The 15,802-nt window shown below is 35.0% G+C and overlaps 1 protein-coding gene across 2 annotated transcripts in view; it reads right to left on the reverse strand.

Annotated features, from left to right (window-relative positions):
• The window catches only part of LOC121430446 (tyrosine-protein kinase fyna-like), a 48,371-nt gene that overhangs the window by 11,487 nt on the left and 21,082 nt on the right, over positions 1-15,802 (reverse strand). For both annotated transcript variants that reach the window (XM_041627712.1, XM_041627713.1), the window contains one exon: positions 116-219. In XM_041627712.1, coding sequence (XP_041483646.1) covers positions 116-219 — 104 coding nt within the window. The remainder of the gene's footprint in view (positions 1-115; positions 220-15,802) is intronic.

Consider the following 15,802-nt stretch of genomic DNA (forward strand, 5'->3'; position numbering starts at 1 on the left):
CGAGTCTGCACGATTCTTGTCACCGGAGAAGAGGAGCAAATCTTTGAAATTTGGATCGCAACGAATCAAGTACCAGACTTGAAATCCCCCATTTCCTTGGGGGTAGTATTCTTACCAGGATTCGCTTCTCCATCTCGGACTATGAACTGTCCTTTAGATAAACCAATCGCCATCAATTTCTTCTCTGCATCTTTACGGGCACACTTTCCAAAATACCAACTGAAAAGAGAATAACCAGAAACAGATAAATTATTATTTACCAATTATGTATAACAAATGCTTTTGATAGAATGAAAAATAAGAACAATGATGATAATTACATGACATTGTATGTTCAATTTATTAACAGTACCATCATATGTCAAATTTGAACTCTATCCAACTTGTATGCAACAATTTTAATTTCAAATTTTCAATGCTCATTTTAGCCCGCTGTACCGATTAATTTTTACATTAAGTTAATTTGCATAAGTTATGTGAGTTATTTTTCATTTCTGCATGTTTTCAGCATGTGAATTTCCATGACACAATATTTTTTTCATCATTTGAATGTAAATCAAATTCAATTACGTCATGGGGCTGCACTATCTGATTGAAACATGTTTTCAATCAAATACAATAATCTCTTTCAACTGTGATTATGGAGTTTATAGATTATTGGTAGTACACTGTTTGGTCTAGATAACTGAATGACACCCTATAAAAACCTATATCATTAAGAATATTTGAAACATGAAAGGAATATATTCAAAATGGTCCCTGTTTTATTTTTCATCATTCATATGTAAATCAAATTATTTCTATTCACAAAGTACGGAAAATAAAGTTAAATGAAGCATGTCATTCTATTTGGTGAGTGAGTGTGAGAGAGACAGAAATAGAAAAGGACAGAAAGACATACATGTACATACAAACACACACAGACAGACACACAGTCACATGTAGACAGACAAAGACAGTCTAGAATCTACAATATGGTATGGGAGAAAATACAAACATGGAAATATCTGTGCTTTTTAATGAGAAGAGCTCACTAGTTTCTAATCCCAGCAATCTCTCTCTTTAATAGTCAATATGGCGGTCAGATCAGGTTTCTAGTGCAAACAGAAACTAAAACTAAAAGCATACATTATTATAATTTATCAAATCTAAAGTCAGGAAACCGTGGGGAGTCTTTCACAAGGCATCCTGTCAGTGGGTTTTCACTGACAAAATTGCTATGAGCCAATCAGATGCAAGGATTTCAGTAGCTTATAACAAAGAGTTAGTGAAAATCACTGACTACTTGTCTGATGAAATACTCCCTATCTTCCAAAGTAAAGTGAATTTCTATGCACAATACATGTATATACTGTGCATGAAATAGCATAATATTACACCTATGATACCTATCATAGGTATGATAGTGGAGTGTTGTGGCCCAGTGGATTAGTCTTCTGACTCTGAAACAAAGGGTCGTGGGTTCGAATCCCATCCATGGCGTAATTTCCATCAGCAAGAAATTGATCCACAATGTGCTGCACTCAACCCAGGTGAGGTAAATGGGTACCTGGCAGGAATTTATTCCTTGAAACGCAGCGCGCATAACAGCTGCACTGCTAAAGCCAGGGTAATTATGCTGCATACACTGTAGAGCGCTTAGAGACTTCTTACAAAGTAAGTATTAAGCGCTATATAAGCAAGTATAATTATTAATTATCAGAATATTGTACATGAACCCAGTTGAAAAAATATCATTCCTAATACAGACATGGAAATACCAGTAAATAAATAAATATTTACTCTCACTGGTTAATTGAAGCTTGACTAGTGTTGTCCTTAGTACTACACTTTAAATAAGGTAATACAGTGTGATCTTTCATGGACTTATTTCTTGGTAGAGAGGATGAACTGTACAAATTCAGACAAATTTGCCATGAAATTTCATTCAACATAGAAAGGATTTCCTGTTCTGTGATTGTGTTACACAAAAGGAACTGTGGGAACGAAATCTACATTATTTCCACAAAGTCACCTTTTATACCTTTAGGGGAAAAAAATGGGTAACACTTCTTCATTTCCTGAACTTTGGAACAAACCTTTGTGAGTTTAACAATACAAGCTGAAAAAATGCCATGGAATAATGATTTATATCACATTCATTCAAATAAACTGAATTTTATCCAGAAGTGCGAAGTTATAAATACATGTACATGTAATTACAATAAATGCATACATGTACATGTAGTGCATGCCTGCTAGAATTGATTTCTCACCCAGTAGTCTAAGCAGGTAAACTGCCAATTCGTCTACTGCCAACTCGTCCACTCATCAAATGGTCTACTTTCATTTTAATAGTCTCATGCCACTCCATCCATTAACATTTTGCCTATTAAACAACTATTTGGTCCAATCACCATTTCGCCTAAGACCGTTTTGTCTCATAACCAGTTTGTCAATCCATTTCATTTTCATTCATTTTGCACAATTAACATTTTATCCAATAAAGCCAAATAGTGAATGGACGAAATGGCAACTAGACCATGTGGATAGTGGATGAATTGATGGTAGACCAACTGATAGCATTCTAGACCAGTTGGCAATTGAAAGAATTGACAGTAGACGAATTGGAAATAAACCATCCAAGACGTGCATGTAGTTTACAAGCATATATGTAGACTCGTATTTGACACTTTAACCAATAAATTATACCATATGTCTAGAGAATTTTAAAGGTAATCATGATTTTCTGTATATGGTATGAAATCATAAAAAGGTATGAAAGAAACTTATCAATTCAAATTTTATTCAAATCAAGTTTTTATTGGGGTGGACTTGTCCTTTAAGGGGTGCATTTTAAGAACATGGAAAACACTTGTTTAGGTAATCCGAAAAGTAACGAAAAGTTCTCTCCTTCTACCCCAGTCTCAATCGGCCATTTTGTTATGAATTTTGAAAGAATTAGGAGAGGTACATGTATCGCGACGGAACTTCATTTTTTTTTGAGGTTCCAGTCTGTGCCTCGATGTGAGGATATTGCCACATGTTAGACCTAATATCCATATGATCATGGTAAGTGCATAATTTCTGTTTTCACAATGCAGTTTGATAAATATTTTGACCATAAATTACTCTAGTCCTATGGCCAAATACACGGTAAGCCCCTGGGCTCCCACGCGGGGTGGGAACTCCCTGGGTTATTGTTTAGGGTGCTTTGCCACATGTACTTCAGACTCTGCATTATGTGAAATGTGAAAGCCGAGCGTCTCTGTCTGAATACTAGACTGCTAGATACAAGTATGTAAACACAAAGTACATGGACCGTAAATGTATTAAAAGGTACAAAACAGTGGCAGATCTGACACATCTGGGCCCTGTTGTACAAAGAGTTACGATTGATCGAATCAATCGCAACTATGGACGGCCAGCAACGTCAACATCTATTATGCATGTTTGTTCAAAATATTTTCTAGCTGTGATGTATATTCATGGATTCATCGTTTTCTTGAAAATTCACTGCGCTTCTCTTTGCATAAAAAGGACATTGTGCAAATTTTTCGTAGAAAAAATTATGACACATGGATTTCCATTGAGTTACGATTGATCGGATCAATCGTAACTCTTTGTACAACAGGGCCCTGGTCTGCACCCACCCCCCCCCCTTTTGAGATTCTAAAAAAACATTTTTAGTGGAATTTTCTTTCTTGTTCTTAAAAAAATAATTTTAGTGAAAAACTTGTTTTTTTTGTCACAATTATTCTGAACCAAAATGCCCTCCCCCTGAAAATCTATGATCTGCTCATTGTACAAAGTATACTTTCAATCAGGGTTTCCTTTTCTTCATTGATCCCCCTTTCTTCATGTATTTCAAACACAATTAGACTTGCATAGAATCTTTAAAAAGATATCTCTTAAAAGGGAATCTTTTAAGACATAAGAAGTCACTATAGTTATTGGAGCAAGTTCACACATTGTTGTGTAGTTGCCGACTTGGGTTTCAAGGCATGCACAAATCAAAGTTGAATATTCAACCTGAGAATTTAATATAGAATTACTTTTCCTTTCTAAAGGCTCTATGTTGGTATGGATAGACATTTAATGATAATGAATTTTGTGTTCTATTTATAATAATATCAAATATCAAAAAGAATGAGGTTGAAACTGAAAGAAATTGAACTCTCATGTGACTCTAATAAATTGAAACAACAGGCCCACGGTGAACTGAATTGCAGCAAACTGTAAGGTACGTGAACAATACAATGTAAGTTTCAGATTACAGAAAAACAAGTCTCTTCTCACTAGATCATCAAGACAGCATTTTAATCTTCTTGATTTCAGTCTTTCTTCAATATCTGAATGTTCACTAGGTGGATATTTCGGGAAAGTTGTCAGCACTGACACTTTGTATAGTACTGACGAAACTGTCAGTGGTAACAATTTCAGTGAAATCCTTCATATGGTTTTGATGGTTGAAGCACTGGCCTCTGACTGTTACTACATGGAAACTGTCGGAGAAAGTCTAACAGTCAGTACTGACAACTTTCATGATACAGTCCCCAAATCTTCAACTATAATCAAAAGCAACTTGCAAAAAGTTTTTGCCATATCATTAATACACCTCAGCTCATTTCACACTAGTTTTCCCTACATGTACACATTTAGGGAAAACTACATACCTTTTGCTGAAAAGCATAAAAGTTTTCCTATTTTGACAACCGTGAAGAAAAAAAACTTCCCCAAAAGCTGCAAAAATTTCACAATTTCACATCTTTACATCAAATGCCCATCTATTTTCCATATTTCCTTAAAATTGTTTTGATTTAGTAGGAAAATAAATGAGGAAGTGTGTTTTCTTAATCTTGTTGCTGAAAAGCAGAATGGTCAGGATTAGGGCTGATTCAAAAGCATAAAAGTTTTCCTATTTTGACAACCATTTGGCCATATGAAGAAAAAAAAACTTCCCAAAAAGCTGCAAAAAATCACAATTTCACATCTTTACATCAAATGGCCATCTATTTTTCCATATTTCCTTAAAATCGTTTTTAATTGGAAAATAAATGGGGAAGTGTTTTTTCTTAATCTTGTTTTAAAGGTCAAGTCCACCTCAAAAAAAATGTTGATTTGAATCAATAGAGATAAAATCAGACAAGCACAATGCTGAAAATTTTATTAAAATCGGATGTAAAATAAGAAAGTTATGACATTTCAAAGTTTCGCTTATTTTTAACAAAATAGTTACATGTACATGTGTATGAACGAGCCAGTTACATCCAGATGAGTCGATGATGTCACTCACTCACTATTTCTTTTGTTTTTTATTGTTTGAATTATACAATATTTCAATTTTTACGAATTTGATGATTAGGACCTCCTTGCCTGAAGCACAAAATGTTAAAATAATGGAATTCCATGTGTTCAGTTAGGAATGAAACTTCATTTCACATGACAATGACGAGAAAATAAAAATATTTCATATAATGAAATACAAAAGATATAGTGAGTGAGTGATGTCATCAGTTCCCTCATTTGCATACCGACCGAGATGTGCATATAACCGTTTTGTGAAATTAAGTGAAACTTTAAAATGTTTTACATTACTTTTACACTTATTTTACATCCGATTTTGATGAAATTTCCTGTGTTATACTTGTTGAATTTTTCTCTTTTTATTCAAATTAAGTTTTTGTTGGGGTGGACTTGTCCTTTAAAAACCTGCCCTTTTTAATATATTGCATCATTTAATCAGGCATTTTGTTGTAAAAGTGAAAATTGAAGAACAAGAAATGAACACTCAATCAATTCAAAACAACAGGAAAGCAACATCTTCATAAAAATCCCCTGGAATTAGGCTCTTTATGAATAGAGCTTTATCGAAAAAGATGAAAATTCTTCCTTGTCTTTCTCTCAGCTTTATCCTTAAAGGAGAATGAAACCATTGGAACAAGATAGCTTGTGTGAAAACGGAAAAATCAAAGAAACAGATCAACAAAAGTTTGAGAAAAATCGGACAAATAATGAGAAAGTTATGAGCATTTGAATATTGCGATCACTAATGCTATGGAGATATCAAACTGGCAATGCGACAAAGATGTGTGATGTCACTTGTGAACAACTCTCCCATTACTTTAGTGTATATTTCACTTGAATTGCCTCTTTTATCACATCTATCCATAGATCATGTGTTCTTTCTACATGAGGGCATGTAATACATATTTTTTAGAATACATCATGGATAAAGAGTTTGTATCATCATAAGAAATAAAAGCAAAAAGAGACATTTTGAGGGTATTTTATAGTCCACCAAAGGGAAAGTTGTTCATCAGTGACATCACACATCCTTGTCGCATTGCCAATGGGAGGATCTCCATAGCATTAGTGATGCAATATTCAAATGCTCATAACTTTCTCATTATTTGTCTGATTTTTCTCAAACTTTCTTTATTCTTATTCTTTGATTTTTCTGTTTCTACACAAGCCTATTTTTTCCAAAGGTTTCATTCCCCTATAATAACAAACAACTGTGTTTCGTGACTCCTCCACATTAATTGTGGACTGTTTAAACAGGGAGTTGGGAGTATACTCCATGGTTTAAAGAGAAATGCCAGTAGTTGCAGGAAACACTGATTTCATGAGAAAGTCTGTAAAACCAGGCTTAATTGTAAGAATATCATCGAGGACCTAGATCCGGTACAGTTACATAAACTGAACATTGTGAAATCTTGAAATCTACGCTGAAAAACATTCACACTGAAGATCACCAACACAGATAGGCACATGTGGGACAGTGTATTATTATTGCTGGAATAAAGACCCGACGGAAGTGACCAAATTTTGCTTATTTCTCAGCAGTTACACAATTTCTCGCAGAATCCTTTGGCACATATTTTTCATTCATACAAACAGACACTTGGGTGGTCATTATATTAGATTCTGTAAAAAGTCATTTTGAGATCGTTACCAAAACTGGAATTTATCTTTAAACGCAGCATATGGAATGATAATTACTTGTTGGACAGACACACCATTATTAGCATGAGATGAGTTTACAGAGTGTGTGATAGCTTGAGCAATGATAAGAAGCCGAGGGAGTACCAATGATCACATGTACATCTACATGTATCATCTGTCATTTCACAAACTGGCAGTTAATCGTACTGAACAAAAAAGAGATCAAAAAGTCATCACTTTTGAATGCATGCTCAAAAACTACAATTTAACAAATATCCAAAGAGCATCATTGATTTAACTCAGGACTACAGGTGTAGACAAAAGTCACATTTTTAATTTTCTGCTTATTTGTCCTTTTCCAAATTTTAAAATGAAGCTTGAGTGTTAATAGTTTGTTGGTGTAACATTGATAATAAGTGTGCATCATTCAATATCATCAATGTTAGGTACACAAATTCAACTGCACATTTAAAATAAATCCAGATTTACTTTTAATTTAGGGACTGAAATTCTGAGTTAAGTTTGAATCCTAAACATTCATATCCAAATATCAAAGGATTAAATTCAAGTCCCTTTAGATTTAAAAATAATTTTCAAGTTTAGTGCAAAATATGTGACCTGTCAGAGACTGAGAGGGTTCTCATAGAAATAAGACCACTTTAATAACATGAAGTGGTCCTAGAAACTAGTTCAAGGGATGGTTATGAGAACACTAGGGAAGCGACCTTCTAGACCACTTTAATAACATGAAGTGGTCCTAGAAACTAGTTCAAGGGATGGTTATGAGAACACTAGGGAAGCGACCTTCTAGACTGATTGAAAGGACAACCTCAAGTCCTCAACTCATCGTATCTTGTCAGATTGATTACCCATAATGCATCATTCTGTAAAGTGTAGTCCTATATAAGCCAACTTGAATGATAACGCACTATTTCACTTCTCAACACAGTCATATTGGAATAATTCAATACGGAATGGCAAAATAGTTGCGCTTCCTTTCAAAAACACTGAAGTTTCTCTCAACAAAAGAAATCTTATTGAAGTTCAATATCTCTCAAAAGATCTATTAATTATAAGACACTGTGTTTGTCAAATTCACTCCCCCTCTATGGGAAACCAGTTCAAGAAAGTACAAGTGCAGTAGATAAAATAAGTTCTTTGTGTTGCACCTTGCCAAAAGACATCTGCTCAAGCAATCTCCAGGGAACAATTTTCTAGATTTACACATGTACTTGATCTCAATCATTTAAATTTCATCCCACTTTAATGAAGGCTCACAGTTCTCCTCTTCCAGTATGTCTGTCTATTTGAGCCCCCCCCCCCCAATTTTACTCATCTACATGTATGTGTAGGCCTATCACAATAAAATGTTCTATAACTATAAATTTCTAAAAGGTTTGCTTTAATGTCTTGTTTTTGATGTTTTTACATGGATTAAATTCAATTCAAAATGGTTTATTTAGATAAAAAACTTTCATCACAGCACAGAGCCGAATTACAAAAAGTTTTTACAATGTAAAAGATTGAAATCATAAGGAATAAACACAGTGTGGCATATAACAACAAAATCATAATATAAAACAACAAATATGGTACACAAAGAGAAACTCATAAGACAAAATGTGTTCAATATGACGTTAAGAATTACAGAACTAAAACAAAAAAATACAAAGTCATAGATGAGACATACAAATTATGCAAAAAACTACCAGAAGATGTTTCTGTTTTTTAATTTGTTGATTGTATTTACTTTTCTTCTTTTGCAACTTGCCGCAGACCATATATCACAATTATTTTAGGAATCAATTTACTTTTGGTGTGTGCTTTTTTAACAACCTTTCTCCTGACTTTTTACTGCACAACTGGGGACCGTTTCATCAACATTTTTGTCTGACAAGTTGTCAGATCTGACATCTTTCCTTGATTATGATTGGCCGAGAGGCACTGTTCCTATGGTAACTGTCGGATAAAATGGGACTTGTCGGATAAAACGTCCGACAAGTCCTTTCATGAAACGCTCCCCAGATTCCTATTCATTCACTTATCTTTTGACTTGTTTTATATTGTTTCAATGATCTGATATTCTGATTATCACTTTCAGACGTATTGTCTGTATTTATTTGCGTTTTAATTTGTTGTCTCTTTGTCTGTACATGATCATGGCATCAACTCGTTTTTTTTTTAATGAATTGGAAATAAATCGCGTTCATGGAATTTTAAAACGGGTGATACCGGAACTCTGAAACGTGTGACCTGCCTGATTACCACAATTTTGAACTATTTATCCTTTAGCCTATACTTGAATTTTCATCATACAAGTATTATTAAGCAAAGAGCAATAATCTCTTGTGCAATTCTACTTTGGCTCCATAAAGTTGTCAGCAATATGCTGTTCTTCTTCAATTTCTTTTAAAATTATCCTTATATCCCCTTCCTCGTTCTAAATTTCTCATAATGATGTTTGTGACAGTTCTGTCTTCAGCGTGTTTGTTCATTAGAGTGCTCACTATCAGAGCCTATAAATCATCCACCATTTCATCAAGATTGGTCTCATTTACTTTCTTTTATTTGAAGAGATATTATGGGTGAATTATGAAATACATGTACATTTTGACATGTTCAGAGTCTGGGGCAAATGCAGGCTAATGGCATTCCTGCCCCGACATGTATAGACCCATATGTTTCAATTATATTGAACGATGAATTACAAATATTATTGTGTGTATTTGATAATGATGATGGTGGTGGTGGTGGTGGGGGTGATGATGATGTTGATTATGACGATGACGATGGGGATGATGATGATGACGGGGATGGTGATGACGGTGATGAAAAACACAACCAGAATATTGCTTTATACTTTGCTGCCATAAAATGATAAATTCTAAATTCATATTATTAGGGCTGGGACTAAAGCCCAGGTTCCGCCCGGAAGCCTCAGGTATCCTGGTAGAAAAATCATTACCCGATACCCGAAAATTGCCTACAAGTATAAGGTCCATGTATTTGATTTGTATTGCGTAGTGTAAAGACATGATTGTAACTCGTCACAAAAGTACACAAGTCTCATTTTTAATCTCACCAATTACCCTCGAAATATCCATAAATATACAAGTTTTTCAAGTGATGATGATGTGACTCATATTGTTCAATCATCGCCATGTTTCTTTTGCAGTGCAGTGACGTCATCCTGCAACTGCGACGCAAGCCAATTTTACGAATAAAAATATAATAAGCATGCGCATTGCAACCCTCCCTTGCCCCACGCAGTATTCCATCAAAACAAATCTGCAATACTTTGTCACCTCGTACCAAAATCGACCTAGAATTCCACTTTCCTATATTTTATATGAATTACATGTATGAAAGGTATTCTCAGAGGATCTGTTTTCTCACCAATACTGCACAGGTATTCGCAAATTTTTATTACCCTGGTACTTCTTGCTTTTCCGTCAAAATCTAACTAAGTAGCGTCGATATTACATCGTGTTTGTGAGTTGTAGAATCTATTGCTACATGAACAAACTTGATTTCTAGGTATCAGAGCATACAAAGCGCCAGCCAATCACATTGTTGTTACTATTTTCAGTTCATCATAAACCAAAAATGGTAAAAACACAATCCCAATTGGCTTGCGCATTCGAGAAAAGTAGGTAATTCAACGCAGGTAACTGGACTTTGCAAGCTCAGCTCATAGATTTTGGTTATAAATTATTACAAGTAAGATATAAAACAAATATATCAGGCGTTTCATTCGAAACCATTGCGGAAATTCTTAATCCTCGGTTGGACTGGCAAAACTACTATATTTCCCTCAGGGCGAACTCGGGGAAAAATAGTAATTGCCAGACCAATCTCAGATAAATAATTCCACTAAACTTTCTCAAAGCCAAATATATTTGTTTAATGTAGCCCCCCCCCCATGGAAAATAATATTTTTTGCCTGGATAGGCCAAAGAAAACAAAACCCTTTTTGATGATTAAGGGTCTATTATCAATCAATCTTCTTTCACTCCAGATGAGTCAAGGAATGAATAATGTTTGTTCATAAATCTCTCTTAATGTTTCCTGTCGTGTTGCTTCACTGGATGTCACAATTCAGTGACCAAAAGGGCAATTCCAATATGTATGTCCGACCCCCTACAGGTACATGTATATGTGGGACCTTTATGAAATTTTCTGTCTCTGATTTCTTGTTCTTTTTACAGTCTGTAATGTTCTCAAAGGACCATGACTTGGTCAATTTAAGAAGTAAACTAAGACTTGAGAAGAATGGGGACGGATGGTTGATTATTCTACAGAATTGCCCAAAAGAAACACCTCTACACATTGAATGCATTTGTGTAATATATTCTCATGAAAGTATGGATGGGAAAACTCTTTATAAGTTTTAATAAAAATAAAAAAATAAAATAAGGAATTTTTCAGTAGGCCTGGTTCGTGTCTCGAAAACTGATCACTTTCTAAGGGGCTTTCACAACAGCATTGATTTGAGGGTCATTTGAGGGTTTGGTTAATGAATTTAAGGAGCAATAAAGTTACATTCATTATAATAGTGCTCAATACCCTCTTTCTATTATGTTTACATGAAACTACTATCATCCTGGTTTAATGGATTCATTGAAGGGTTAAATATTTTTAATCGCAAACGCTTAATATGACAGACATGACAATGCGCACAATCTCCACCTAGCCTACATGTAGAGCCAACACTAGATAATTTACTGTACTACAACAGCCTCCACATGGAACATCCATGATGTACCCAGCCAAGATGTATACAGCCCAAAAGAAACATGTTGATTGCTTATAAACCAATACCTACAGTGTAGTAGGTTTTTTTTGAGTAGATTCACAAATAACTAATTCTGGAAGCTATATGGATGCACAGCCAGACTTGAACTTTCACCAACTAAAATTATTGTAAGACATTACTGGAAAGAAGATATTTCAATCATTTTGGCAGGAAATTATGCCTCGTTTTGGACAAACACCAATCTTAGTATACGTACATGTAGGCCTACATGTAATCAGGAAAATCATAGCGAGCCAAGAAATCTTTGATTGCTGCCAATACTAGAAGGAAATAAGTTTTATTGTTGCTTATGTCAACTCATGTTTATTTTGCAATCTGATATTGTAATCAGAAGCTTTTTTATAAATTCACTGGTACTCAATTTTTTGTTGAATGTATATTTTTGTTCAATCATAACCCTACATTAATCACTGATCTGCTATTTAATTGAATTATTGAATGGGTCGGTGCTGCTTTATCACTGCTTTTATAGCATAAGGCTTGGACCAGAGAATTGCAGATATTGGGAGCAGTACACAGGCAATAAAACCTCACAGGTCTAGTGTTAACCGAACCAACCAGTGTGTTTGCTCAGTTGATAGAGCATTCGTCTCAGGACCGGGAGTTCAGGGGTTCAAACCCCAGCCGCATCAGACCAAAAAACATACATGTAGGATGTGTGTTGCTGCCTCCCTGCTTGGCGTTCAATAAGGGATCGAGCCTCGTCAATCAGGGGCCCGTCTTACAAAGAGTTGCAATTGATCGGATCAATCGCAACTATGGACTGCCAGCAATGTCAAAATATAAAATGCATGTTTGTTCAAAAAATTTTCTAAAATCTATATGAATGTATATCCATAAAGTCATTGATTTCTTGAATTTTTTTTCTGTTTTCCTTTGCTTACAATAAGGACATTTTTAAATTTCCTGTAGAAAAATGATGACACTGATGGATTTCCATAGAGTTACGATTGATTGGATCAATTGTAACTCTTTGTACAACAGGGCCCTGGTGCTGCTCAGTGGCTGCCGGGCCCACGATCAATTGGGCAAAATTACTTTTCTGAATTTGTCTAATCTCAGATTTTTATATCGAACAATAAAGTATGGATTTTCACCCATCCTCCTGCTAAGCCAAGGACAGTGCACGATTTATGGCCCACGGGCAACGGAAGGAGCACAACTGTCCAATCAGAGATAAGCACCCATGAATGGCTACAAGTCACAGATGACTAAATTAGGCAAGCATTGATAGCAGGACTTTGGCGGACCGTGCGAAAAGGAGAAAACAAAAATTAGTACATGGTTTATGGTTTGCACGGGATTAAGGAAATCCAGTGTAAAAAACATTCATGAGTACATGTAGATAAACAGTACCGGTGTACTGAAATATCCTGTTTCTTGGTTTCAAGTACATGTACATGTATGTGTATACAAGAAGATTGATCAATTGTTACATGGAACTTTTAGCGACACTATTGTGACTGTGTCACGTGCATCAAAAAGTTGTTACACTATACACTAAAAATTTTCTCATACATGTACATGTATATATCACAATACTTTTTTAACATAGATGTATTAAGCTTTCCATTAAATAAAAAATAAAAAGGAACAATAATTCAATACATTAAGTCTTTCATATCATCGCAATAGCCCCCCCCAATGAAATGTGGAGTACGGTAATTTATTCAACGTGGCTTTTCCTATACCAAGGGATATCAAGAAATAATGTATGTGGTGACTTGTTCAACACATGTACATGTACATGTAAAGGCATCGGCTAGTCCAATGGCATTGGGTATTTCAATGTACAATACAAAGTTCTACAAGTGTATTTATCGATGGAGAGAGATTTTCCAAACTTGTGTTGCATAGAGCAATGAATGATTGCTGTTCAATGGGACGCAAGTGACACTTTCCCTTCTATCAAAGGAGGAAGTCTACCAACAAAAATGTTTGAGTGGGAATATTTCAAGTCATGACAAAAGATTCCCTTTTTCGTTTATAAACACCCATTACAGTACATACATTTTTTTTTTTGGGGGGGGTAAATTCTTGTGAAAATTGTAAATGCAGCACGAATAGGATTCAAGATGAGAAAGAGAAATCACAAATTTAAGAATAGTGATACACTATTTAAAAAAAAAAACAAGTTCAGAATCATGATCCTACAGGTGTACACGTATGAGTCACATGTGTAGTGATGTACTGCAGTTTTAGGCCTATAAATCACATTCTAAAGATTTTATCTGTCACCCCCCAGTTCCCCCCCCCACTATCACATCACTTCTTAGTTTGTCCTAACTCATGTTTCAACATGACTTTTGTATTGCCACAGGTCAATGTACAGTACATACATTGGACAAGTAAAAATCTCATAATTGCCTTAAATGTGTTAAAAAGCAACAAAGTGTAGAAGATCAAAGGTTTATTGATACAGCGACAGTCTCATGATAAATTTAACACTGGAATGTAAGATTGTTTAATAATTCTCCTTCCGTCTTTAACCAGTTTCAGACTAAAATATAGACATACATGTAGGCCTCGAGGCTCACAGAGCAAATAATATCTATAGAGCAGTTTATACGGATGTTTCAAAGCGCACGGGTGGGCTAACTTATTATCAACAATGAATCCATTAATGAAAAAAAATATATACTACATCTAGTTATAAAAAGATGAGATTAAATAAGGATTCAAATTTTTCCATCAAGGGAGCATTTTGGATTTTGGTTGGAAGTTTGTTGCACAATGTGGACAGACACATGTATACCACCAGTGTGTTGGCTCAGTTGGTAGAGCGACCGTCTCACAACTGGGAGGTCAAGAATTCAAATCCCGGCCGCGTCAGTCTATAAGACTTTGAAAGATGGGAGTTGCTGCTACCGTGTAACTTGGTATTTAACAATTAAAGGTATAGAGCCTTGCTGATCTGGCCCACGATCAATTGGGCAAAACAAGTATTTCATTTCTGATGTCTATTTCGAACAATAAAATATGGACTTTCATTTTTCATTTCATTTTCACAATAAGCTCAGTAACTACAATTCCATATTTTAAAGCTCTGCATCCTACCTGTATACTTTTAACCCACCCAACTTTATAAAGCACTGCTACATGTACTCTGATCAGAAACTGAAATACTTGAGAAATTCCACCCTGCCAGATACCTATACTTCACCTGGGTAGGGAGTGGTAAATGCAGATTAATACCATGCCAATGGATATGAGTGCTATGATGAAAATTTGAACCAAGACCTTGTGGTTCAAAGACTGGACACTTAAAATCCACTACACCTAACAATATATTCTACTCCTAAATTCAAACTTGCTTCTATCAAGGTCTATTTTCTTCAAGCCTTTGACCTTCACAGAAGTGCCCCATGGATATTAAGACAGCGCAAATCTTTAGGGAAATCCCCAGAGTGTTCATATCTTCTATGAAGTGGGGACCAGGGTCTGTTTGTTTATTCTATTAGAAGAGGCCAAAGGGTAGTCATTATTGCATGGAGTGGAATGAGACTGAACTTTCTTCCTCATTTTCAACGATCGTCATATACTTTTGTTTTAAAGATTCTTAAAATATGTTAATAGTCTTATAAAAAGGGTTATAGACTGATTCCAATATCATACATGGATGAAAACAAAATTCTTCCTCAATTGAAATTAAGGTCTTATTATTGTCAGAATTTCATAATTTCTATGAAAATAAAATAAATTAAAACAATTTTAAAAGTATGTGAAGTCCTTCACCTATTTAGCTCCCCTATATCATGTTTCCCTGTAGGCAAATTACAAGACTCTTGTCTTAAAATCAAGTTGTACAGTAACATGTGATAGAGGATCACCGAAGTGAGAATGAATAGGGCCTACATGGAAAAATAATACTACATAAAAATAATATGCAACATTTACAAAGTGCTTTTAATACAAATGTTTCTAAGCGCTGCATACTATTACCCTGGCTTTATCATGGCTACCCTGATCGGGCGCATTGAGCATTCACGGAATTCCTTCCTACCAGGTACCCATTTACTACACCTGGGTCTAGAGTGGCAAATGTAGATAAACGCTAGG

This window comes from Lytechinus variegatus, chromosome 17 (assembly GCF_018143015.1).
Source record: "Lytechinus variegatus isolate NC3 chromosome 17, Lvar_3.0, whole genome shotgun sequence".
NCBI lineage: Eukaryota > Metazoa > Echinodermata > Echinoidea > Temnopleuroida > Toxopneustidae > Lytechinus > Lytechinus variegatus.